Here is a 26,670-nt window from a genome sequence, read left to right as displayed (position 1 = left end):
TGAATTTTGCAGAAAGTTTCAACATCTGGGCTCCCATTCCTGTCTGAAAAACAAACCCCTTTTAAAGAGCTGGGATTTCCCAGCGAGTGGACACCCTTGTGCCTCGCAGCACGGAGGGGTGGGATGTCCACCCTGGGGGGTGGCAGAGGTGCAGGGCCTTTCCCCAGCCACCCCACACGGGACCTGCTGGTGCAGCCCGAGTGACCCCACACGGTAAAACCCGGGGAATGCAGATGCCTGGTGTGCATGGTTGCAGGCGTGGGCGTGCAGAATGGCATGGCACAGCATGGCACAGCATCACTGCCTGGGGCACAGCATCACAGCATCACTGCCTGGGGCTGGCCCCGCTGCCAGCTGCGCTCCTGAGCTCCCCCGGGTCCCACCATACCGAGATGGTGGCCCTGCTCACGGTCCCCACACCCCAGAACAGCAAGTCCCCTTGCCACAGAGGGTGCCAAGTGGGAGCCAGGTCTGGCTTTTGGGGCAGAAAGTGGTCTGCAAGCTGCAAAGCAAAGGGGAGGGCTCTGGCTGGACCTGCAGACCTCACCAGGGCCGTGGTGACCGTGGTGTCTCCACCAGGAGAGGCAAAGATGTGAAAGAGGCTGGAATACACGTAGCCTTCTCTCCTTGGAGACTCTCAAGAGATGCTGCTTTGGTTTCAAACAGGGTCCCCCCTGCACCCTGCTGGGACTGGTGACCCCACCGGCTGAGCAGAGACCATCTCCTGGGGCTGGGGACACAAGGGGTAACGTAGACACAAGCAAGCGGGTCGGGAGAGCTGGTGTAGGTCAGGAGTGGAGGAAGAGAGAGGTGGCAGTGGGAGAGCAAAGCCCACAGTGCAGAGCAGAGGGCAGGGGGAAAAGCCTTCAAAGCCCCAGCGCCGCCAGGTCAGTGAGGCAGGGGCAGGTTCTCCTGGTTCCCATACGTATTCATTGCCAATTAGCCAAATTTACATTTAGCTAACTTTACATTACAGTGCCTGAGCGGATCACCAGCCTGGAGACACAGCTAGAGCAACTCCTGTTTGAAGAATAGTGTCTGCTTTTGGTTTCAGACCCAAACCCCAAACCAGTCTGACCAGCTGGAACCCAGTTTCAGGTTACACCCTGCCTTGCTCTCTGGGTGACTGAGCGGGTGATGATCTCACTCCCACCACACCTGATGCCGTGGTTGTCTCTCCAGGTGTCCACACAGGCTGCATCCCCCTTCCCAACCCTCCCCAAGCCTTGGGACCACCACTGCTGCTGCAGCAAGACCTGATGGCTCTCCCCTGAGCCCTGAAGTCTGGGCAGATGAAAGGGTGGGAGATACCAAGGCATGGGAACGGTACCTACCACCTCTGTGGGTCGTTGTTTCTCAGACACCACTCCCAAGTCAGATAAAACAAACAATTCCTTTTTATTGCAACTCCTATTATCGGGGTGAGCGCACAGAAAAAAATAAAATAAAAATAATCAAGATGTTAGGTTTATTGTCTAGGCCGTGATGGGCTGTGGGAAAAACAAAGAGATGGAAGAAATGATACAAGACAGATCACGAAAAGCCGTGGAGGAATCTGACCAGCCCCAGGGAGACTGAGGCAGATGTGGTGATGGGGAGAAGCGTGCAGTCAGATTGCCAGCAGGCTGTGGGCAGTGGCTTCTTCCCTTCCAGCCCAGGCATCGGCCCAGGGTGGCAGCTCTCCTGGAGCTGCACTTTGAGAGGACCTGAGCCACGCCATGAGCTGGGCATGGCTTCACCAGAGCCTTCCAGAGCCACTCTGCCCTCAGCCCTGAAAGGGTCCAAGCGTATAAACTAAAATCTGTACATAGATTTATGCTCCTTACACACAGGCACACATGCAAACACACACACACACTGATTTCCTTTCTCTTCACAGCAGGAGTTTTCCAAGAGCAGCAGGCACTTCCAGTTTGGGGATTGTCGCCAACCCCACAGACGACAAAACGTACCAGGCACTTCAGAAATAGCAGCTTCTGCCCCCAGAAGAAGTCCTCAGCTCCCAGAGGGTACAAGCCTGGACAACAGATGTGGGGCAGTACAGAACTGGGGAGCACCTCACTCTGAACAGTCTACAGGGGAACACACGGGACCTTGCCGAATGTCACCCCCCGCCATGGGGCAAGGGATGAGCTTTGGACCTCCTGGGGCTGGGCTCATCTTGCAGTCAGAAGGATGGACCAGCAGGAGCAGAGATGCCCAGGGACATAAGCTGGTGGTATCCAGCCCACTCCCATGCTCTGGGAGATGCTGGGGACTCGGGTCAGGCTGCATGCTCAGAGGAGAGCGCAGTAAAATCAAAGCTGCGGCAAAGGTCCCACTGAGAGGGAGCTGAGTCCTTCCACCTTCCCCTCACCACCAGCAGGAAAAGTAGGGACATTTCCTTTTCTTTCACGCGGGGAATAAATAGATATTTTCTCAATGCATTTGGGTTCAACCAACCAGGAAAAGTAACCAGGGCAACTCGGACAGAAAATGGTGGACACGTACTGTACATGGGAGGCTGTAAGGTGGCAGCCAGGCAGAAAAAAAATAAAAAAATCTAGGTGTGCTTTTCTGGTAAAAAGCAAAGCCTAGTGATTAAAGCAGGCATTTCTGTTTCCTTCCATCTCGAAAACAGGAACCACTGGAGAGTGTCACAGAGCCCTTGGAACAGGTCTGGACGGTTGTGTGAATCTCAGGACTGCTGGGAGGCAGGGCCACCTTGCAGAGGACTGGGGGAAAGGGAGGAAAATACGAGGTTGGGTGGAAGAAAGTGGCACTGCAAACAAAAAAATTGCTGGCTCTGGTGAGCTTTCACCATTCACCAACGTGAAGGCTACACAGATCCAGTCCCGGGGTCCTTCAGTAAGTTGAGCGGAGTTGTGCTCCAGGTTTGAGCAGGAAGAAATATGTAATTCAGAGTTTCACTGGACTGTTTGAAGTTAGGAAGGGATAGACATCAGAGAGCATCAAAACGCTCCCAGATCCTCACTTTCTCAGAGCAGCCATTTAGCCAAGACAATCACAAACACTAGTAATGCCAAATCATGGCTAGATCTTGGCCTGATGCTACAAATGTCTTCAAAGAGAATGGGTCCTTCAGGCACAGGCCTGTGTCTGAAAACAGAACTCCAGAAGCTTTGGGGAATGCCCCAGTGCTGGGCTGGAGAGAGAGAGAGGCTGTGGGTCAGACAGGTTTGGTGGCACTGCTGTAGAACAGATGCTCAGTGTCCTCTGTGGTGGAGAGGGTTGAGTTGGTAGCGGTGGGCGGCTGGCGGCGGCGGCTGTTCTTCTTCCTGTTCTTCAGGAAGAAGTAGCCGATGATTGCCAGGACCACCATGATGCAGATCCCGAGGAGCACGGCAATCACCACCTCAAAGGCACCTGCGGGGGGTACATGGACAGGTTGGAAGGGCAGCTCCAGGAGCTCTGGTGCAGCAGGAGCAGTCAGGAAGAAGCAAGCACAAAAGTCACTGCAGAAGCTGTGCTGGCAAAGGAAAGAGGTGGGCAATAGCTGGCCTGACAGCGGGGTGGTCATTGCACAACCGGGCAAAGAAGAAAGGAGGCAACCAGGCGGCATAAGGGAATGGCCAGGGTATAACCAGCCCGTCTCTCCCTAATTATGGTTCTCATCATTTCCCAGATGCACCACGCCCTCTAAAGGCTATTCGGTGACTTCGGCAGGGAGTTTGACACTCCCATGAATATCACAGAATCACAGAATCTTCTAGGTTGGAAGGGACCTCAAAGATCATCTTGTCCAACCGTCAACCTAACTGACAAAAATAGACACCCACACAACAAACAAGGAGCATCATCACTAAACCATACCTCCCAGCACTACATCAACCCGTCTTTTGAACACCTCCAGGGATGGTGCCTCAACCACCTCCCTGGGCAGCCCATTCCAATGTCTGAGAACCCTTTCAGTGAAAAAATTTTTCCTAATATCCAGCCTGAACCTACCCTGGCGTAACTTGAGGCCATTTCCTCTTGTCCTGTCGCCTATCCAGCCCTTCTGCAAGGCTGGCCTTCCTTCATCTATGTCAAAAGGGAGGCCACCAAGGGGTGGTCGCAGAGAGCACCTCCCGGTTGGGATAACGCTGTCGGAGTGAGCTATGGTGGACAGGCTGAGGTTGTGGGGAGAGAGCTCTCAGCAGTGCTGAGAGCACTTGGTCTTCCTCAGCCAACCAAATTCCTGCATCACCAGTGGAGACAGTCAAACATGACGCATTTGAGGGCTGGTGTGAATTTGAAGATTAAATCGATCTCTATGGTTGAAGAACAGAAGTATAAAATTGCAGTTCTCTGCTGAAGAAAGAAGCCATACAGCTCTGTGGTGAAAGGACACTAACCTTAATGTGATATTCTTTTAAGAACCTGTAATTCAATAGCATCAATGTTCTTTAGAGTTGTAGAGAGGGTGTATAGAGTCATCATATTTCCCCATGGTCATTATTCATATGCCCACTTGGGCCTTCTTTCTTGCAGAAGTTAGTGGCCCTTATGTGATCTTGGCCCTTAGGAAGAATTTTACATGCCATTTTTTGATGTTGAACAGTGGACCATTCGTGCAAGTCGATGGAAGGAAAATCAGGAGCCTCTGATGTGAGCTACTGATTCAGAGACAAAGGAGAAATTGGACCACAGATGCACAGAAACACCTCGTGCCACTGCTAGCATCCAACAAATCCCACACTGCTCCCTCGGCTTCAAAAGTGGGGTGGGAGAAGGCTATTATTTGCAAGGAAACACAAAGCATTTTTCAGGACAGGGTTAAAAGCAACAAGCAAGATCTGTAGGAAAAACTGTTACTCACTTAACATAGCACTTTGGGACTCAAACAATTCCCATCTCCGGCCAATGGCATCTGCTTCTGAATTGGGAACAGAGAGGGGAGGAAAAAGAATTTACAAAGCAGGTTGGGAACAAGGGATAAGACAGGTTTCTGAGGAGCATATTTGCAGTGCTCTGAAGTCAGGGAAGCATACAGCATCCCTCTGGACTGCCACGGCGCCGAGCGCTCAGGGCAGGCTGCGAGGCACAGTGCAGCTGGGGGTGGCACTGCAGAAAAGCAGCAACACCTCACCTCCCAACAGATAAAGTCTGGCAGAATTCCTCTTGTTTCAGTTGTTGGCCTCTACAGCCCCACGTACAAAGCTCTACAGTGTAAATCTTTCCCTCTTTTTTGCTTAAAACTTCTGCCTAACAGGTGTCATTGAGGATTTTCCTACTTTCTCCCCTCCCACTTGGGGAGAACTGGAGCCAGGCTAGAAAGTTAGATTCTCTTTAGAGAGGCTGCACCGTATCTCTGGTTAGTTTTGTCACCCTCCCCCGTCCCTTTTTCAACATCAGCACCCAAAATGTTTTCCAGCTGTGAGAAATGGCAGGCTGCGTGGCAGAAAGATGCTGGAGATACACACCGTGTATCTGTGAGGCATGGCCAGGGGCTGAGAGCAGAGCTGCTTTGGCTGAAAAGCCCCCAAGCCACTGCCTCTTTGGGACAATCTGGGGCGATTGTCATAGCTGGACAGGTAAAACTCCAGCCCCTCGCCGTGTCTGCTTACTTGTGATGCCTGAACATGATTTCATGCACTCTTCTTCTTTTTCAAAGTTGTTGTTGTTGCCGCCGCAGCCCCCGTAGGTGAAGGGGTCACATTTCTCAGAGAAGGGGTTGTAGTACCAGCGGGGGATGCTCTCAGTGCACTGGCCAGCATCAGGCAATTCCACGCAGTGACCTGGCAAAGCAAGGGAGAGGTACTCTGAGCCCAAGCAGCAACATTTTCTGCTCACGACAGAAGAGGACAAGCACTATGGCAGAGGGAATCCATGGTTCTTGGGTCCCCACCGCCCAGTCGCCAGCTGCTCAAACTGGCATTGCCAAGGGGAGCTGCCACCTGCCCACAAACCCAACCAGCAAGGAGGAAAATGGAACACTGGAGTGTGCAGTAATGCTAGACCTTGGATTCAGTCCCCTGCAGAAATGACTTGTCCTCCTTGGGAGGGAGAAGGGGACACAAAGAGCCTGGACACACAGAAACCATAGTTTGGCTTGGGTCTCCCCTACACTCAAGCTGCATTTAAGCTGACTTGGGATATACAGTTTTAGCCCAGTGCCAGCGCCACCACAAACAAGGCAAAGGTGTGGGATTGAGCACAGGTGTATAATTACTCATATTATGCCTTTGTTGTGTCCCCCACACGGCTTTGGTTTGCACTATTTTCAAAATAAAAGCACTGCAAGGTTTTGTACAGGGCAGGTATGGTGCCCAACAGGCAACAGGCATGAGACCTGCTTGGGTCTCCACAGGAGAGTGAAAGCCTGCTATGAACAGCTGTCCTCAAGGTCATTTTTTAGTACAGGGATTGCCCAGATGCTGCACCCATTTTTGGAACTATACAGGGAAGCATTTTTACCAGGAAGCAACAGACTGAAGATAAAACAAAAGCTGGGAGAAGTCAGCCTGGGTGCTCTAGGCGGTACGTACCTCGGTTATGTGTGACATTGATCTTCTGCAGTCTGTTGAACTCACGAGCATCTGCCAGAGAAACATTTCATGTTAGAACTTCTCTCCCAAGTTGAATACAGAAGAAATGCCTCCGTCCATGCAGGCACGGGCAGGCAGGGCTTTCCTGCACATCCCTTTGCTATCACAAGCCAGGGAAAGGGAGATGTAATTTGAGGTTCTTAAAGATCTCAAAGCTATGAGAGGAACATGGGAAAAATGAAACGTAACAACAAGAAACTAGTCTCAATTTCCATTCCACAAACACGGAGACAAAACTAAGGAAAACAAAGACTGCATTCGTACATGCTTAGGGTTTTTTTTTTTTTCCATCAAAAATTATGGGGAAACTGCTGTGACCCCAGGTTTTAAGAAGTGTGAAAGAGCACTAGTGTAGGATATAAGATAGGGCAAGAGAGATGAATCGTATGCTTGCAACCTAAAAAGGCAGCAAAACACCCACATATAGGAAAGAGATTATGGAAATTTTGTCAGAAGAGGGAAAAAGGGAGGGAAGGAGGAGGGATTACAGACTTGGGCAGTTCTCCACGGTGCATTTATATTAGCATAACATCAGGATGTTAAGAGAACTGTGACACTGGGCAGACTGGGAGAAATCATAGTTTCATTTCCCACCTCCCAGCTGCAGGAGAGCAGGTAACATCATTCAGTGGGAAAATTATTGGAAGGGGAGGGGAGGACAGGCTCTGAAGTCTTACAGACAGGTGCAGAGAAGAGAGTCGAAGAGTATTTAAGAGGCAGGCAACATCTCAGAGGGAAGATCAGCTCTTGCAGTCAGCAGAGATGTGGGAGAAGGCAGAACCTGCAAACACAATACTGCAGAAAGAGGTAATGCAGGGTCAGGTGATGAGAACAGAAGGCACCAAAAAGCATTGAGTCAACACCTGTAACTTACACCACACTCATCTCCGGGCAGACACTAAGTTGTCTAAGCCAGAATTTGGAGGACTTACATTGCTCACAATACATTTCATCTGATCCGTCAGCACAGTCGAGAGTTTCATCACACTCCAGGTAGGCATCAATGCAGCAGCCATCCTTGCATCTGAAGAAGGGGGACTGACAGTTCCCATTGCACACTGCATCAGAAACAGTTCAGGTGACAGAATGAATATTAATGAGCTTTCTCCCTGCCACGCAGGTGCTTTATGAAGGACTTAAAAGCTGCTGATAGGGCTGGCAAACAAGAAACAAGACAGATCGGTTAAGGTCTCTCTTGAGTGCCACCCTGGACTCAAAAAAAAAAAAAAAAAGAAAAAATATCATTTTTTGTTTATAAATGAAACACTGCTCTGGGAACAGCCATGCTTCCTCTCAAAAAAGAAGTACACAGAAGGTAAAAGCAAGAATGAGCTACTGAGGAAGAATCTGGAGACATTGCCCAAGTATGGGGGGTTAAATCTGGGAAGCCAAACTGAAACCTGCACACCAGGATGTGAGAGCCAATGGAAAAAGCAATTATTGCCCCTGCTCCAGAGGTGGACCCCAGTGCTGAGTATTGTGCCCAGTTCTGAGCTACCCAGTGCACAAAAGACACTGGCATACTGGAGTGAATCCAGCAGAGACTCAGCAAGAGGCTGGAGCACAAGAACTTGCATGAGGTTATGAAAAAGACAGAGACAGACTCCTTTTGGAGGTGCACAGCAATAGGATAAGCAGTGACAGACACAAGGTGCAGCGAAGGAAAGTGACTCGATATAAAGGGAACAAAATTATAACAAGGGTCATCAAACACTGGCACAGGCTGTCCAGAGAATGGGTAACATTTCCTTCTGCAGAGATACCCAAAACTGGACTGGATGCAGTCCTGAGCAACCCCATGTGACTCAAAACTGGCCTTGCTTTGAGTAGTGGGTTGGACCAGATGACCTCCAGAGGTGATTCCCAACCTAAATTGTCCTATGACAGAAAGTGAAAGGCTTGGTAGAGAAATTAGTCTCCCGTGCCTCACGTTCCACGCTGCCTGAGTGCTAATCAAAAGCCACAGGAATGGATGTGAGACACTGAGCCTGAGCTCACAGCAGGGTTACACCGTGGGACAGGAGGCTCACCTGGCTGTTGTCGTCCACCAACAGAACCTAAGGAGACAAGGGGAAAAATAAAATAATTTTACCACCACATCATTTTGTCAGCTCAAGATCAGCTTTGTAATGCCTTCATATCCCAACTAAGAAGTGCCTATTTCCTGGAAGCCAGCCCTGCAGGGTTTAGGGATGTGAAATACGGGTGTCCACCACCCAGAGACCCCAGGTGAGTAGCACCCACATGAGGCAGGCCCGGAGGGGCACAGGGGAACTTCCCACCACTAGCCAGACTGTGCCCAAATGATCCTTCTTTTCCAAGGCTTTTGCCTCCTCCTTAAGCTGTGCACCACAAAGGTCCTGGCAGAGGCTCAGCCCATTTATCTGAGGTAGCACTCAGTCATTCTCAGGCTTGGCTGAGAGAGTGCCAAGGGAGAAGATTAATTTCGTTTTTGGAGTGAAGCACTTCTGTCTCCCCCACTGCAGAGTGCTACCCTCTGGATTTAGGTTTCAGATGTGACACGAAGATTTGGTGAAGGTTTCTGCAGCCAGAGACACACCAGGGACACTGACCAGGGGAGCAGTGCTCCAGGAGCTGGGTCAGATATGTTGGCAATGTGAGACTAGGACTCCCCATCCACAATTAGCCTGGTCTCCTCAGCTCTCTGGGCTCTAACTAGCTGCCAGCCAAGAAGCTGCAGGACCTGCCCACGGGGTCATCCTAATCCCATGAGAAAGAGAGGGCTGATTTTTGGACAGAGTGCTACCCTCTGGATTTAGGTTTCAGATGTGACACGAAGATTTGGTGAAGGTTTCTGCAGCCAGAGACACACCAGGGACACTGACCAGGGGAGCAGTGCTCCAGGAGCTGGGTCAGATATGTTGGCAATGTGAGACTAGGACTCCCCATCCACAATTAGCCTGGTCTCCTCAGCTCTCTGGGCTCTAACTAGCTGCCAGCCAAGAAGCTGCAGGACCTGCCCACGGGGTCATCCTAATCCCATGAGAAAGAGAGGGCTGATTTTTGGAAGCAGACTCACCTCTAACATTCTTGCAGGCAAGTTGACACTCCTCTTCTCGTAAGTAGTTATTCTTGTTGGCCTTGCAGCCGCCAAAAATGAACTCCTCACACTGCTGAAGGGTTGGGTTGTAAAACCAACGTGGAAAAGATCCCCGACACCAACCCACCTTCTTAGGAGTCAAACAATGCTCTATCAAGAAAGTTAACATAAAAGGCTGTGGTTAGCTTGCTTTGCCTTCACGTATACAAAGGAGAAAATCTTCCAAAGGAAAGTTCAACACTGTGGACACTTCTCTGAAAGATTTATAAAATCTTAAGTGGTGTGGAGAAGGTGAGCAGGGAATCATGGTATATATTTTCTTAAATGAAAGGCAGGGTCACAAAGTCAAATTAGAAAGTGTCACACCCCAAACAAAGGGAGCTGCTTCTCCACACAGCACATGGGTAAGCTGTGAAATTACTTGCTTTAGGAAGTTGCTACTGTCCAAAGATTAGATGAGGTCAAAAAGGGATTCATCCATGGCTGTTAAACACAAAGACACCATCTTCTGCTTAAAAAAATCTCCCAGCTGCAAATTCCTTGGAGACTAGCCAAGCATAGTAGGGATTTCCTGATAGCATGTCATGTTCTTGTACTGTGTCCGAATTATCGGCCTCTGGACACTGTTGCATGCAGTGTAGTGGATTTTGGACAGACCATTAGAGTCACCTGATACAGCTGTTCTTACGTTTTTATGGTACCTGCAGTAGGAGGAGAAATTCCCTGCTTAGTTACTAGTCAACCATTTGTCCAAGAACTCCTTGTTCCTAATGCACTTGTAACGCTGAACATTTTGATCATTAAACAAGGCCATTAAAGTGAAACGTATAAATAAAGCCAAGGAGACTTTGAATGATGGTTTGATTGTGCTCTTTTCCCATCCACCCCTCTGAGAAGAGAACTGGTAATGCCAGAGCAGCACCCAGGCTTGGGGACTCCAGTGAGACACCCGTGGGCTGTGGCTCACCTTCAGTCTGCTCGGAATTCAGCACCACGATGGTGATGTTGGTGAAGTCTTGCTGTTGTGCAGTGTCCGTGACAGTAAGCTGGAAAACGTAAGTCCCCGCCTGTAGGTTGGAGATTTCCACCTGATCTTCTTCGTGCTTCTGAAAATGCAAAAGAAAGGCTTATGCAAAAGAAGGTACCTCTGGTGAGAGACTGAGTGAAGCCATTGAAGAGCCCATGTTCCTGCATTGGGTAGGAAGGAGCTTGGCTGGAAACCCCTAAGCATGAAAGATGTCTCCGTGCTATACAATCCCCCCAAATCCATGGGCTAGCACCCAGCTGGAGTAGCAGAGAGAAAGAATATTACAAGAGTAATTAGATATTTCATATTTTGGGGCATTGTGAAAGCATGAAGGAAAATAAAAATCTTTGGATAAGATGGAAATACCTGCATTTTTATTTTACTTTTTAAAATATAAACCCCATTATGAATCATTTATTTAGTACACAGGGAATAAGCTATTTAAGTATCTAAGTAATACATACTCTTGCATTTTGAATATGACAAGTATATTTAGTTTTAGAAATGGAAATGAGTACCTATTTCTTTGTCTACTGAGAGGTTTCTAAAAGAGAGTGAATTATTTTGTCAGAATAGAAAGCTGTGATTGTACTGGCACAAATTTTTCCCTATATTTGCTAACAATATTGAGCCTCTGCTTCCACGCTATCTGCCTTTTTGGTTAGGTTTCAACAGAACACAGAATTGCCATATACCATCTTAAAGTAGTTAACATAGCATAATAATAATAGAGGAGTTTTTTCCCCCCTGAAAGTTGCTTTGGTTGAGCTAAGGGGAAGGGAAAAGGAAAGGAGCACTTCCAGATTTCCACAGCCTCCTCAGCACCCTGATAGTCACTGCTGGTCTTTGAAATCAGCTGGAGGCCTGACGCCCTCGTTTGCTAATTCTTCCAAAAGGTGCCATGAGAGCTCTGTATGAACTCCAAGGCTTTCCCAGAGCATTTTACAGAAGTTTATCAATAATCACTGCTCTTCTAAAGCCACAATTCACAATCAACAAACTATAAGATAGGCAGCGTTCATGACCCAGAGATCTTGGAGCCAGTCAGGAGACATGACTTCTGTTCCAGCTCAGATAAAATAGAAGGAATTTATGCTCTAAAGAGAGGCAAAGTCCAGGAAAAGCCTCAGGAAAACAAAGCAGAGCCTGAGACTGGATTATTCAGGGCCAGAGGAGGAGAAGCATCAAAGTGGAGCAGAGTAAAAAAGAGGCTTGTGGGTGGACTGGCTTGGGGAGGGTGACCTCTAAGTCAGAGGCTGTGAGAGCCCTACCTAGTGCAGATCACAGGTGACAACGAGCAAGCTGCTTCCTTCCTGCAGCTCCCTACCTTCATCTCCACGGAGGGGTCACCGAGGATCTGTTTCCATTCATAGCTGACGATCCCTTGGTCGTCCGTGCTCTCTGTTCCTCTCAGCATCACTGGTTCCCCGGGCTGTACCCTCATGTCCATGCCCGTGCGGGCTATTGGAGGACGGTCATCTGCAGAAGTGCAGAGCATGGCTTAGGTAGGAGGCTGAAGGGTCTGGTCCTTGCCTCCATTACAGTAAGACAAGGGAGGGGGATTCTTCCAGGCTAAATCAATACGGATTTCCTTTCAGCCACTGAAAGGAAAACACTTTTATACTCTTGTAGCCGGCGCAAGCAACATGGAATCGATACCATTATTACTGCCCTCACTAATTTACTAAGTCCACAACTCACTCTGGCAGTGCCTTTGAGGCAGTTGGCTCCCCGGCCACTTCTGCCCACAGGAACCACCGTTAGAGGGTGTCCCCGTGGCTACAGCCATTGTGCTTCTGACCATGGGACCACACGCTCGCGAAACAGCGCAGAGCGATCTCCACCCTCCACTTAGGGAGATGACCTGCTGTGGGTGTTGAAGAATGTGGAACTGACTCTCATTATGCCTACCACCACCTCTAGGCGCTACGTTAGCGTACGTAACCAGAGCTATGCCAGGCAGGATTTGGATGGAAAACACCGCTCCTCAACCTCATCTTCCACCCCACTCCCTGACACGCATGCCTTAAAAAAAAGCACACAAATGCCATTCATGAGATCATTATTTTTGTGCCACTTCCACGGATTAGCTTACCAGCAGCCTCCGCAACCCATTAAATGCTTTTTCAGGCTGTAGGTGTAAGAGACAAAAACTGCTCCCCGCCTGTGCCAGCAAGAACAGCCTAAACAATGACACCATTGAGCCTGACTCATAACTCCTTTCAGCCTTAACATCTCTGACCGCGGGCTTCCTGCATAGCTCAGCCCATAAAACCCCACCTGGTAGCACCTGTACCAAGTCCAAGACCCAGTGTTCAAGTTCAACCCGAGACTTCTATAAAGGCATTGATTGTCGTTTAGAAGCGAGATAGAAATCACTCCACCATTACACTGTTGTGTAGACTGTGTCTAAAGAAGAGGACTAATGCCCAAAACCCTTGGAAAACTACTCCATCAGCTAATTACTTTCACTGTCGTGGACTTGGTCCTCATTTCCTGTCTGAGTGTTTCTGGATTCAGGTCCCAGCTGCTGACTCTTGCTAGACCCTACTGAAGGGACCCTCAATATAAGGTATATATAAAAATAAATGTGACATTCAAAACAAGCCACTTCTTCGTTCTTTCATCACTAAATTCAGTAGGACAGAGGGCTTTGCAACACTTATTCCAGATCAGAGTTACCACAAATCCACCCAGAATCTTCTATTTTCTAGTATCTTCTACCAAATGAAGACCTATTCATTCTACCCACGCCTTAACAAATGCTGCTGCCACCAGCAAGTCACAAGTGAAATAAACCTTCCTTTGTTTCCACATCCGAGCATTGTGCTCAGCCTGATCAGCTGCAGAATCAGGGAGGGTATGTGTGTGGGTACCAGCCCCCTGAGGTTCCCCTGCAGCCTGCTCCCCAGCAGCTCACCTTCCTCATCGCCGAATGATGGGGCTGCAGTTTTACTCTATGGGAGGTCAGCTGCCTCTAGCTTGTGTAGCTGCAGGGCTTCTGCTTACGTTTATCCTAGAATGGTTAGAGTTGGAAGGGACTTTAAAGATCATCTAGTTCCAAGCCCCCTGCCATGGGCAGGGACACCTCCCACCAGACCAGGTTGCTCAAAGCCCCATCCAGCCTGTCCTTGAACCCCTCCAGGGATGGGGCAGCCACAGCTTCTCTGGGCAACCTGTTCCAGTGTCTCACCACCCTCACAGGAAAGAATTTCTTCCTAATATCTGATCTAAATCTCCCTTCTTTCAGTTTAAAACCGTTCCCCCTAATCCTATCACCCCACTCCCTGATAAAAAGTCCCTCCCCATCTCTCCTGTAGCCCCTTTAGGTACTGAAAGGGGCTATAAGGTCTCCCTGGAGCCTTCTCTTCTCCAGGCTGAACAATCCCAACTCTCTCAGCCTGTCTTCATAGGAGAGGTGCTCCAGCCCTCGATCATCTTCATGGCCCTCCTCCGGACCTGCTCTACAGGTTCACTTCTCGCACCAGTCTGTGTGCTCTCTGCAATCTGTCACTAGTTTTATCTTTTATTCCTCCTTTTCACGTAAGTTTTGGGTGGGAACAATACCAGGTCAAGTTCATATTATTGAACTTGATCCAGCCAGCAAAATAAGCAGAAGAGGCCCAGCTGGACTGAAAGAGACCAGGAAGAAGACACCTGCAGCACAAGCGGAGATGGCCACCCTGGTGTCCTCTCACCTTTGTATAAGGCACACCTCCCTACCACTCCTTCCTCAGGGCTGCGTGCCAGAGCGATGGCTCCTGTCTCAGGCAGGCACAAAGACTTCCCAAAGACACCAAGCAGGGCCCAGTGAGCCTGGCACCTCTTGGTTTTGAGCAGGGCTGGTGGAACAAATAGATGGAGTTTCACCTTATTTTCAAGTGGTCTTGCCACGAGAACGTTCGTAGGAGAAAGCAATGACTGGAGCTGGCAACACCTTCCAAAGCAGGCAGCCAAGCACCTTGTACTCAGGGCTACAAGCTCTGGAAAGGGGACATCTTCCTACCATTCCTCCAGAAAAATGCCACAATCATAGCAGGGAGAAGTGTAGCCTGCTCCCTGCCATCTCCTGCCAGGGTGAGCCTAGTCACACAAGAAGAAGACCAGTTCTTCAGCAACACGGAGGCTGATCCTTAGCTCACAACAACTCCAAATCATACTTTTCCTTGACATTTTTAAGCATGTACACTTAAAAACAAATAAATAAATAATTACAAGCCAAACATTTATCCACGGGTCAATTTAGTTACTTCGGGTTGTGGATTGCACGCTGAAGTAAAAGCTCAGCTCCAGTCAATGAGACAGCTGCTGCTCCAGATCCCGTTAACCCTCTGATTAACCAAATTCCCCGACCCTCCTCACCGCTAGAAAAATAGTCAAGAGTATTTGCCCGTGTGCAGTGGCTGCCAGCCAAGGAGAAACTCCCGACAGAAAGGAAGGACTTTACTTTCCCTTTTCCTTTTCTCCTTTTTTCTTTCCCTTTTCTCCTTAGGACGCCTAAAAGCTCAGTGCCTTTTGGAGTATTTCCACCACACTGACTATATGAAGCCTTCAGTGGCAAGGTGGCTACTTTCCACTCGAGCTTCATAACCGAGTGCTGACTGAGCCAGAGAGAGCATCAACAAACTGCTCTTAGAAGGGAGAGTCTCCATTCAGTTCTTTTTGCTCTGAAAGCCTGTTTGAAAAATGAAAGTTACCCTTGCTACAGTGCTCTTTTGACTATGGAAAGTTTCTGCTGTAAAGCTCTGTAATTAACAGGGAGATTAAAGCTTTATGATGCCGTTGTGCGTCCTGCTCTTTGCTGCGGACCACATGCTCCCGGAGTCACGTCATTAAGTGACAACTTCCGCTCCCATTTATAAAATACCTCAGAAAGTGAAATACCTTTCCTTTATGATCTCAGAGAAAAACTTGGTAGAGAAAATCCAAAATGCTTAAAAACGAATTCATATGGCTCACGGTGTATTCCTGCCTCGGTCCATTTTTTTTTTTTGCTTTTTAAAAAATTTCATTTAGTTTTAAGGCTTATGCAGTCAGTGGTTTATCTGGCTTCACCTCTAGCAATGAGTAAACTTGAATCAAAGTTGGCGAGGGGACAGGAATCTAAAAGGTACTGAATTCCTCCATGGGCTGCAAAAGTTAGCGTCTAGGTGAGGGGAGAGACCCCAGCAGGGACCTCACTGTCCGAGCACGAAGGCACCAGTGAAATCCCACAGCAGAAAGCACTTGTGAAGCTCCCAGTTTGGCGATTTCTCTTCTGGAGCTCAGATATCAGCTCTTGCCCTCGAGACACAAATTCACAGAAAACCAGATTTCCTCCATTCCAGCGCTCCTGCGGATACACCCTGAGTACCTGAGACTATAAAGTAACCCTTGGAAACACCTCACAGTGATTTGAGGTTGCCACCAGGAAGAGCTGGAAAGCTTTCTCCTGGTCACCGAGGGGCTCTTAGAGCCCGCTGCCGTCTGCTGATGTGGGAGCAGCCTGCAAAGGAGAGGAGTGTGGCTGGTGCAGGGGACACCAAGGCACTGCGAAGGGAAGGACCTCACCAGGGACAGAAGCCACTGCTCAAAGCCACTGGGCAGGCCAGGAGCAGAAATGAGGCCACCCAAATTCCAGCGCTTGGGAGACATGCAACCTCGGAGATTTCAAGCATGCGGAGGCAGCAGCACGGCTCTCCCCACAAACACCAAAGCTCGGCTCTAGCCCTGCTGCCAGGGAAAGCCATTTGAAAACAAACAGCTTTCAGGGAGGGTTCATTCAAATCTCCCCCATCGGCGCTAGAAAACTCTCCACAGCAACAGGAAAAGGTGAAGAAGGAAAATGCTTCCGCTGGGTGGTTGATTTGCCTGAGGAGAGGGAGAAGGGAACAAGGCAACGCGACGCAGTGCCTGGAGAAATACAAGCTCTTTCCGTAGGGATTCATCCTGGTTGGGCAGCAAATGGAGTCAAAATAAAGCCACACAGTTTTCCAACAACTCACGCAGAGCCAAGCAGCTCTCAGCATTAACTTCTAGAGGTTTCTATAGTGGTCTGTAAGAAGAGGTGCACACAGCAGGCCAACTTAAGCTCTCTAGAACAATGCAGCATCACTGCACGGATTGTATTTTCAGAATCATGCCATCAGCTGCCGCCCCCAGGCTCCTTCCATCCTTCCCCAGGGGGTGGGGAACCAGTCCAATTCGCTTTAGCAGCCAACAGTCCCCTGTGGGCCTTTGTGCCATTTTGGTAAAGATCAGTTTGTTACTCCAGTCTCCTCCAACAGCTCCAGAGCCATGACGTGAGGTCACCACAGAAGATGCTCATCGCCTGCTCTGGCCTCCAAGGGCCCTGCCAATACACTTTGCCCTCTGAATCTGTGATGTGGGCACCAAACATGCAGTTCCCCCTCTCCTGGCCTGAGCTGGGCTCTGGAAGAGAAGCAGCTGGCTCAGGGCTGGGCAGCATCAGCCCAGGTCACACCAGTGACCAGACCCACCTCAGCCCCCGATGGGATCCCAGCACCGCTCATTTTAGTTGCTCGCAGAGTGGGAACCAGCACTGGGCCAAATGTTGGAAGGTGGATGAGCTTCGAACTTGGTGAGCTCTCCTTTTTGAATGCATTCCTGAAGTTTTAACCTGCAAACCCCTCTCCCCGTGGTGAGGCATGGAGCAGACACATCCCGAAGCCTGTGGGTTCCCCAGCGCTTCCCGACTCCCACTCGCGAGCCCTGAGCTCAACAGGAGAGCGTCACCGAGCGTTTCACAACCACCACAAAAGGTTCAGTTCAAGAAACGGACAAAGGTTCAGGGAGGTTATTTTCCAGTTTCACACCCAGAACTGGTTTGCCTAGACCAGAATAAGCTCGGGGTAGTTACTTAAACACTGGGCTCCATTATTACCAATAAAGTGCATGGTGAGCCTGCCCCTCCCGAATGAGCCAGGCAGAAAACTCGCATCAAAGTTCAGGCTGGGGAATCATTTAAGAGGATAGTGCCTTTTAACAATAACATCAGAGACTTTGGGGCTGTACGTTAGCTGGAACAGGCAAGAGACAGAGCCAAGCTGTCGTCACCAGCTTTTACAGGACTCGGAAACTTTTGTCCTCCAAAATACTTCGGACGCACTCAGATGATCTGCAGATGCTAGATTTCAGCTCTTGCCTGTACCCACAGGTTTTTCTGGTCATAAAACAGTAAGAGTGGCCACAGTGGGTAAGAGCAAAGGTGCCTCTGTCCCTGTGTTCAATTTCCAGGTCTCACTGGGGATGCTTGAGCAAGAGCAAGAACATGTAAGCATAAACAGTGCTTTCCCCGTAATGCTCTCCCAGCTTTCAGCTACTTCCATCAGGCTCAGGAAACACCCCAAGATTAAATTTGCCCATTCAGCAGCCCCCAGATGTGCTCTCTCTTTCAAGAGTTACCTAGTCTTCTGAAAAGATACACACCTCTCAATTCAACAGGTCTGCTCCTGTGGGTCTTGCAACACGTGGCTTTTTTTACTTAATGTCCCCCACTGGGATCACGAAATGTATATTTCACTGCTGACTAGAAAAAACATGCATTTAACCCGCGTTATTGCAGAGGATGTCTGAAGATTGCCACACGGCAATGGGGCATACCCTAAAGGCTCCCGGGACACCTGGCAGCAGCACATAAAGGAAAGGGGCGGACGACAAAGCAGCGTAGAAGCTTCCTGCAGACCTTCAGAGCCCAGTCTTGGGGGGCTGACAATAAACCCGGGCTCCAGAGCACCCACAGAGCTTCACATTTTAACAGCGATACCGCACAACAGAGGGGAGACTGGTCAGCTTGGTCTCCAGTGCAAAACCTGGGTCAAGATCTTTTTCCCTATCAACACTTGGGAGAAAAACCCGACATGCTGAGAATATCTCCCTTAACACTTGGTTCACCTGGCCTTTTCAGGCATCCTCCAAAGGTCTGGAAGCAAAAATGCGGTAGAGCTTCCTTATGCTGCCAGGTGGACATGCCCATGGGCTCCTTTGTTTGGTCTCCTCCACCTCCACGTTTGTGTCCTTCCCCAGTCCCCCTCGGTGGCACCCACCTTCCTGCCCAGACAGGCCCATTCCTCCTGCATGGGCCCAATTTCAGCATCGCCAGGTCTGGAAGCAAAAATGCGGTAGAGCTTCCTTATGCTGCCAGGTGGACATGCCCATGGGCTCCTTTGTTTGGTCTCCTCCACCTCCACGTTTGTGTCCTTCCCCAGTCCCCCTCGGTGGCACCCACCTTCCTGCCCAGACAGGCCCATTCCTCCTGCGTGGACACAATTCCAGCATCGCGGTTGGAGGGGCTTGGAGTTTTTGCTTTGGGTTTTTTTGTTTGGATCTCAACCGAAATCGAGATCTGCATTCTTCAGTGTCTCATGAGCTGCTGTGGGGAGGAGGGCCCAGCTCCTACGGTCTGATTTAGCCCTTGTTATTGTTACTGAGTAAAATAACCCATTTTCAGCTCTGGATTAATAAATAGTAATAGTCCTTTGGTAATAGTCCTTCGCTAATAGTCCTTCGGTAATACTCCTTCATCTCTTTTCCTGCCAGCCCTCTGATGTCATTCGAGGTGATTCAGAAAGCTTTTGGTATCACTCAAAAGACAATGCCTAAACATTTCAGGAGAGGAAGGGAATGTGTTTCCCATCCAAGCGCGGCATTAACACCACCGCCGGCTCCAAACACGAAGCAGCAGCTCCCCAGTGCCCGTCGCTGCCATCGGAGACCTGCCCAGCACCCTGTGCCCTCCAAGAGTGCAATCATGGGGTGTTGAAGGGACCAAGCCCTTCCTACACCCCCAGCAGTACCATGGCGCAAGCCCCACGTGAGCGAGGAGGAGCGAGGAGGAGTATCCCTAATAGCATTTCTGGCGTGTTTTTCACCTCACTGATAAGCCTTCCCGGGTCCTTCCTGCTCCACTGCAGCCATCCCAACATCTGCAAAAGCTGCATGAGATATAGCCTACAAGACAGCACTCACGCACGGGTGGCGGAGGTGCTCGTTTCACAACCACCACAAAAGGTTCAGTTCAAGAAACGGACAAAGGTTCAGGGAGGTTATTTTCCAGTTTCACACCCAGAACTGGTTTGCCTAGACCAGAATAAGCTCGGGGTAGTTACTTAAACACTGGGCTCCATTATTACCAATAAAGTGCATGGTGAGCCTGCCCCTCCCGAATGAGCCAGGCAGAAAACTCGCATCAAAGTTCAGGCTGGGGAATCATTTAAGAGGATAGTGCCTTTTAACAATAACATCAGAGACTTTGGGGCTGTACGTTAGCTGGAACAGGCAAGAGACAGAGCCAAGCTGTCGTCACCAGCTTTTACAGGACTCGGAAACTTTTGTCCTCCAAAATACTTCGGACGCACTCAGATGATCTGCAGATGCTAGATTTCAGCTCTTGCCTGTACCCACAGGTTTTTCTGGTCATAAAACAGTAAGAGTGGCCACAGTGGGTAAGAGCAAAGGTGCCTCTGTCCCTGTGTTCAATTTCCAGGTCTCACTGGGGATGCTTGAGCAAGAGCAAGAACATGTAAGCATAAACAGTGCTTTCCCCGTAATGCTCTCCCAGCTTTCAGCTACTTCCATCAGGCTCAGGAAACACCCCAAGATTAAATTTGCCCATTCAGCAGCCCCCAGATGTGCTCTCTCTTTCAAGAGTTACCTAGTCTTCTGAAAAGATACACACCTCTCAATTCAACAGGTCTGCTCCTGTGGGTCTTGCAACACGTGGCTTTTTTTACTTAATGTCCCCCACTGGGATCACGAAATGTATATTTCACTGCTGACTAGAAAAAACATGCATTTAACCCGCGTTATTGCAGAGGATGTCTGAAGATTGCCACATGGCAATGGGGCATACCCTAAAGGCTCCCGGGACACCTGGCAGCAGCACATAAAGGAAAGGGGCGGACGACAAAGCAGCGTAGAAGCTTCCTGCAGACCTTCAGAGCCCAGTCTTGGGGGGCTGACAATAAACCCGGGCTCCAGAGCACCCACAGAGCTTCACATTTTAACAGCGATACCGCACAACAGAGGGGAGACTGGTCAGCTTGGTCTCCAGTGCAAAACCTGGGTCAAGATCTTTTTCCCTATCAACACTTGGGAGAAAAACCCGACATGCTGAGAATATCTCCCTTAACACTTGGTTCACCTGGCCTTTTCAGGCATCCTCCAAAGGTCTGGAAGCAAAAATGCGGTAGAGCTTCCTTATGCTGCCAGGTGGACATGCCCATGGGCTCCTTTGTTTGGTCTCCTCCACCTCCACGTTTGTGTCCTTCCCCAGTCCCCCTCGGTGGCACCCACCTTCCTGCCCAGACAGGCCCATTCCTCCTGCATGGGCCCAATTTCAGCATCGCCGTTGGAGGGGCTTGGAGTTTTTGCTTTGGGTTTTTTTTGTTTGGATCTCAACCGAAATCGAGATCTGCATTCTTCAGTGTCTCATGAGCTGCTGTGGGGAGGAGGGCCCAGCTCCTACGGTCTGATTTAGCCCTTGTTATTGTTACTGAGTAAAATAACCCATTTTCAGCTCTGGATTAATAAATAGTAATAGTCCTTTGGTAATAGTCCTTCGCTAATAGTCCTTCGGTAATACTCCTTCATCTCTTTTCCTGCCAGCCCTCTGATGTCATTCGAGGTGATTCAGAAAGCTTTTGGTATCACTCAAAAGACAATGCCTAAACATTTCAGGAGAGGAAGGGAATGTGTTTCCCATCCAAGCGCGGCATTAACACCACCGCCGGCTCCAAACACGAAGCAGCAGCTCCCCAGTGCCCGTCGCTGCCATCGGAGACCTGCCCAGCACCCTGTGCCCTCCAAGAGTGCAATCATGGGGTGTTGAAGGGACCAAGCCCTTCCTACACCCCCAGCAGTACCATGGCGCAAGCCCCACGTGAGCGAGGAGGAGCGAGGAGGAGTATCCCTAATAGCATTTCTGGCGTGTTTTTCACCTCACTGATAAGCCTTCCCGGGTCCTTCCTGCTCCACTGCAGCCATCCCAACATCTGCAAAAGCTGCATGAGATATAGCCTACAAGACAGCACTCACGCACGGGTGGCGGAGGTGCTCCGGAGACCTGCCCAGCACCCTGTGCCCTCCAAGAGTGCAATCATGGGGTGTTGAAGGGACCAAGCCCTTCCTACACCCCCAGCAGTACCATGGCGCAAGCCCCACGTGAGCGAGGAGGAGCGAGGAGGAGTATCCCTAATAGCATTTCTGGCGTGTTTTTCACCTCACTGATAAGCCTTCCCGGGTCCTTCCTGCTCCACTGCAGCCATCCCAACATCTGCAAAAGCTGCATGAGATATAGCCTACAAGACAGCACCCATGCATGGGTGGCAGAGGTGCACCAGCTAGGTGCCATGGGGTGGCAAACACAGCACGGCTGGTGGCACAGAGAGCTCAGTGACCCAGGGACACCTTCTAGAGACCCGCACACTGGTGATGTTGTGTCCTACAACCAGCCCAGGAAGGAAGGGGGCTTTGCAGTCTCCCTGTATGGGGCGCTGGTCCACAGAGGTGAAGAGAAATTGCTCAACAGCACATTGTATTTTAATCTAATCTTGTGAAATCAGGATGTACTGGAGATGATGCATTCCATTTTCCTCCTACAACAAACCATGTAGGAGTTCAGGCAGCTGCCAGCATGACACCTCCACTCCTGGAGACGTGGGGCTTCAGTTCCTCATTAACTGCAGCTCCCAGAATCACAGAATCCCATGGGGTTGGAAGGGACCTCCAGAGATCATCTAGTCCAACCCCCCTGCCAAAGCAGGTCCACCCAAAGCAGGTTGTACAGGAACATGTCCAGGTGGATTTTGAATGTCTCCAGAGAAGGAGACTCCACCACCTCCCTGGGCAGCATATTCCAGGGCTCTGCCATCCTCAAGGTAAAGAAGTTCCTCCTCATGTTTAGGTGGAACTTCTTATATTCAAGTTTGTGCCCATTTCCTCTTGCCCTATCCCTGGGCGCCACTGGAAAAAGACTGGCCCCATCCTCCTGACACCCACCCTTTAAGTATTTAGAAGCCTATCCTGTGGAAAGGTTTTTGAGCCTGGAATGGAGACGCAGGACAACTACTGCAACAGCAAGACAGAGATTTACCAAAAGGCCCTAAAATGGCATGGGAAGCAGCTAGCAGGGACAGAGGACAGGAGAACCACTTCTGCCACATCGCTGCTCAAGCCAGTGACACCCAAGGGCCACTCCAGAGGAGCCATGCCCTCCTCCAAAACCCCTGCACTGTTACTTAGGATGGACAAAAGGACTCAGTGTGGGGTTTGGTGCCATTTCACACCTCCCGCACCTCCAGGGCTCACAGGCTGGCCCATCCCAGCAGGATATCAAAGCCCTATTCAGCTTTTGTGGGCCAGGCTAAGCCTATGCACCTACCTGGCTGCTCCCCTTGTCAGCTTCACAGATCCTTTGAATACCCACCACGGGGGGGCTGAGAGGGGGTGTGAGGATTACCCATACAGATATCCCCTAACCCTGGAGCGTAAGGATTACCCACACAGATACCCCCTAAACCCTGCCTGTGCATCAACATATAATAAACTGGTTATGGTATCCAAAGACCCAGCCAGGCTAGAGACATCCTGGCCTCGATAGGCTTCCTCCAAAACATGGAATAAGGAGGTAAAAGGAGGGATTGCCGTGTTTTAAGGAGGGATTGCCATGTTTTCAGTGTTTCTGAACACACTCTGCATTTCTTTGGAGACAGCAGAGCATGTGGCAAGCAGCCAGCACCAGATTAGCTTGTTTTCCACCTGGTTTTCTGGGTCCAGGTGCAATCTCTCAGAGCAGGGAAGAGCACTGGGGAAGAGAAACCCACCTCCAAAAGGAGAGTTTTCTAATGGGCTGCTGCTCCCTCTTCCTCCCCCAGCAGCAAGGACCAGCCCCAACAAGCAGAGCCCTACAGAGACACCTCACCATCCAGCCTCCTGCTGCTCACAAGATTCAGGCTGTGGCAAAACGAAAGGTAAGGAAGTGGATTGTGCCCTGCCCCCACCCCCTGAGCAATTAAGAGATTAACGCAGCCCTTTAAAACGCAGTGATGTGTAGATTTTTAGAGGTTTTCACTTTCCAACCTCAAAGGCCTGGGGGGAGGGAGAAGAAAAACAATGCCTTTTTCTCTACATTGTCAAGTATCAAAATCTCAGCCTGCATTTGGTAAATACTCGCTCCACCCACTTTAAATAGGTTAAAGAATGATTCCCTCTCCATTTACTAACAGGTAAACTGAGGCACAGATCTTAAGTTAGTTCATCAAAGTTAGGGAAAGCTTTGGTGGTGGAAGTGCATATAGAAACCCCATCTTTAACACTGCTTTGTCCCGACCGTTTGGCAGCCCAGCTGCACAAATGACGGCTGGAGGAGGTGGCACCAGTGGCCATTAGTGGCCTTCCAGCCCTGGTTTGCACAGATCCATTATGGGCACCTTACCACTAGATCCGTGAGACTGCATTGCCAGGTAGGAATCGTGCACGTCCTTCCTCAAGAAGTTGAGAAAGCCAATCTTCCTGGCAAACCTGCAGACGAAAGCCTGGTCGTAGAGGCAGTTGAGGAGAAAGCAGCCCTGGATGTGGTCTTCTTCTGTGCCCGGGACCTGCTCCACAAGAGCCAGGTTACAAGTGGGGTCCTTACAGCAGGCTCTCATGCAGTCCCTGCTCCGATAGACCCTTGGGGACGACAAGAAGGTGGCTCCATTTTGGACGGAGGCGTCTATATCCAGCACCAAATCCGGCATTCCTGCTATAAAGTCCTCCAGGCACTTTTCACCAAAGGGTTTTTCCTCCTGCCCTTCGCCAAAGTCCGCCGCCAGCACCAAGCAGACCCAGAGCACGAACCGTGGATCCAGACTCCTTCTGACCATCTTGGTGCCCCAATCCTCACCGCCTCGAGACCTTAGCCTTTTCCTAAAGGAAGGGAGAAGATTAATGAAGCTAAGAGGGATAGTGTCCAGGTGCGCGACACTCCGGGGTGAGTGGGGACCAGGAGAGAAGCCAAGGCTGTGCTCCGGGTCCCCGTTTGCCCCGGGGTGACCAAGGTGTCCCCCCACCCTGTGACTCATCCCCACGCATGCACCCTCAGTCCCCACCTGGGCGGTCTCAGGTGAAACCGATGCTGGGAGCGGGGTGTCCCCCTGGTCCCCCCCCCCAGCTCCTTGGCCCCTCAGGTGTGCCTTCAGCTGCGTCCAGCGGAGACAAAGGCAGGGAGAGCGCAGGAAGTGAAAACCAACTCCCTGAGAGAGGGGAAAAAAAAAAAAAAGAAAAAGAATCCAGTCACTCCCCTGCATGCTGAATTGCGTAAGAGGAAGGGGAGGAGAGCCGGGCTGATACCATCTTCCACTCCTCTGGGGAAGTGAGCCAAGGCTCCCCATGGGAGCTGGGATGGGACTCTCCTTTGTGCAGGTGCAAGGGCACCCACTCGGGATGAGCATCCCACCTTCCCTGTGCCACATCCCTGCACTTCGGCCACCCTGGAGGAGCTGGAAGCTGGGGAGGACGCTGTCTGTGTCCTCCCGTGGTGTGGCCAGCTGCCTGGCACAGAGCACCATGAGCCCAGGTCTTGCTAAACCGGGATGAGTCAGCCTTGCAGCCGCCGCATCGGCGGTGCCCGCTGCCATTGCTGCTGCCAGGGGCTTTGTGCTCAGTGTGGGGCAGCTGGAAACCATCAATTCCCTTCTCTGGGCACACAATAGTCCTCTTGAGTGAAAGCACTTGGTAGCACGCCCAGAGCCTGCCCCGGCACCGCAGCAGTGAAAATTTTTGGTAATCAGCCCCCACTGATGAGCAACGTTTCACTGCTCTCCTTCATCTCATACAGGTCAGTCACAGCCTGTTTGTGTTGCCCCCGCCTCGCAGGACGGTGCTGTTTGGAGCCACGGGAGCACTCACTATGGCTTCATGTATTTTCCCCCTTTCTGCTTCTACTTGCAGATCCAGGATCAAATTCCTCTGTTCAACAGATAAACCGCTGTCATCCACCCCCTCTGCAAACAGTCCTAAAGCCCCTGGGTAAACTGTTCTTACTGCTCTGTCGTAGTCCGCAGGAGAGCAGGGAGCCATTTGTTTGGCCATTATTTGTAGTGAAATACTGCATCCCTTAAAAGAACAGCAGTAAATGTGAGATAGTATTGAGTGACATATCTTCAGAAAGAGATGGTGAGCAGCAGCTATCCCTGGAAGAGCAGCTGGCTTTGCAGTTTTGGGGACTGTTCTGCTGCCCAGTGTTTCTGTTCTTGTCGCTTCTTTCTGTACCTCTTATCCACCCTCATAAACCTTCACGGGATTTATTAAGAGTTCTTGGACATGTTTCCCCCTCCTGGCTGTCACAGACAAACACTATGGGAATGTAACGTTGTGGGAATATTATTTTTCAGTACCTCTCATGACTTTCTATGGCCTTTTCTAACGGGATTTATTAAGAGTTCTTGGACATGTTTCCCCCTCCTGGCTGTCACAGACAAACCCTATGGGAATGTAATGTTGTGGGAATATTATTTTTCAGTACCTCTCATGACTTTGTATGGCCTGACGCTGACATTTGTGTATAGTACTGACTTCTGTTTGAAAAGGGAATTGCTTTCATCTGGCTATGGTGGGGTATAAAAAAAATATAGGCAAAGCCTAAACCATGAAAATAGATGGTAGGGCAGTAGGAGGCACAAGAAGTATCCGTGTTTCCCATTCCACATGCAGACCCCATCTCTGTACCAGGTCTTTAGGACCTGCCTGCAGACTGTGACAGCGGTGAAGGGAGAGCTGACCTTGCTTTCCTGCACATCCTCTAAATGCATGAAGGAGAAATTAAAAACAACAAGGTTGCCTCCTCCTTTTATTCTGCACTGCCCCAGGCACTCTGCTGGGGGCTCCCTCTTGTATTTAACCTGGAAGAGATTTTTTTTTTTCTCCTGGCTAAATATTTAAAGCTTTCAGTCTGGAGCCAGGTGAGACCCAGTGCAGTTCCCCGACACAGGAGCGTGTTGCTCAGGGAGCAGTAAGTCCCATCCCCATTGTAAACCAGCAATCCCAGCACTGGCAGAACTGCCCCTCAACAGTCT

The 26,670-nt window shown here is 50.1% G+C and overlaps 1 protein-coding gene across 1 annotated transcript; it reads right to left on the bottom strand.

The window, feature by feature from the left end:
* Positions 1 to 1,374: 1,374 nt before the first annotated feature.
* On the bottom strand, positions 1,375 to 24,849 carry SPINT1 (serine peptidase inhibitor, Kunitz type 1). Its single transcript, XM_014950387.1, has 11 exons — positions 24,706 to 24,849; positions 24,051 to 24,523; positions 11,946 to 12,097; positions 10,559 to 10,697; positions 9,571 to 9,741; positions 8,561 to 8,587; positions 7,463 to 7,588; positions 6,471 to 6,521; positions 5,550 to 5,720; positions 4,802 to 4,858; positions 1,375 to 3,366 (listed from the first exon to the last, which is right to left on the bottom strand). Exons 2-11 carry the CDS (start codon positions 24,478 to 24,480, stop codon positions 3,170 to 3,172), a joined length of 1,521 nt encoding a protein of 506 aa, XP_014805873.1. The 5' UTR covers positions 24,481 to 24,523; positions 24,706 to 24,849; the 3' UTR covers positions 1,375 to 3,169.
* Positions 24,850 to 26,670: the final 1,821 nt, after the last annotated feature.

The sequence above is a fragment of the Calidris pugnax genome, unplaced genomic scaffold, assembly GCF_001431845.1.
Source record: "Calidris pugnax isolate Ruff unplaced genomic scaffold, ASM143184v1 scaffold68, whole genome shotgun sequence".
Classification (NCBI taxonomy): Eukaryota; Metazoa; Chordata; class Aves; order Charadriiformes; family Scolopacidae; genus Calidris; species Calidris pugnax.
The sequence above is the reverse complement of the archived record's forward strand: the minus strand, read 5'-3'. Positions and strand labels throughout refer to the sequence as shown.

Excerpts from the sequence above, each read along its gene's own strand:
- SPINT1 (XM_014950387.1), bottom strand. The coding sequence starts at position 24,480 with ATGGTCAGAAGGAGTCTGGATCCACGGTTCGTGCTCTGGGTCTGCTTG. Across the intron at positions 7,589-8,560 it reads TGGTGGACGACAACAGCCAG|TGTGCAATGGGAACTGTCAG; the intron begins GTGAGCCTCCTG and ends TTTCTGATGCAG. Across the intron at positions 3,367-4,801 it reads GTCCCAAAGTGCTATGTTAA|GTGCCTTTGAGGTGGTGATT; the intron begins GTGAGTAACAGT and ends TACCCCCCGCAG.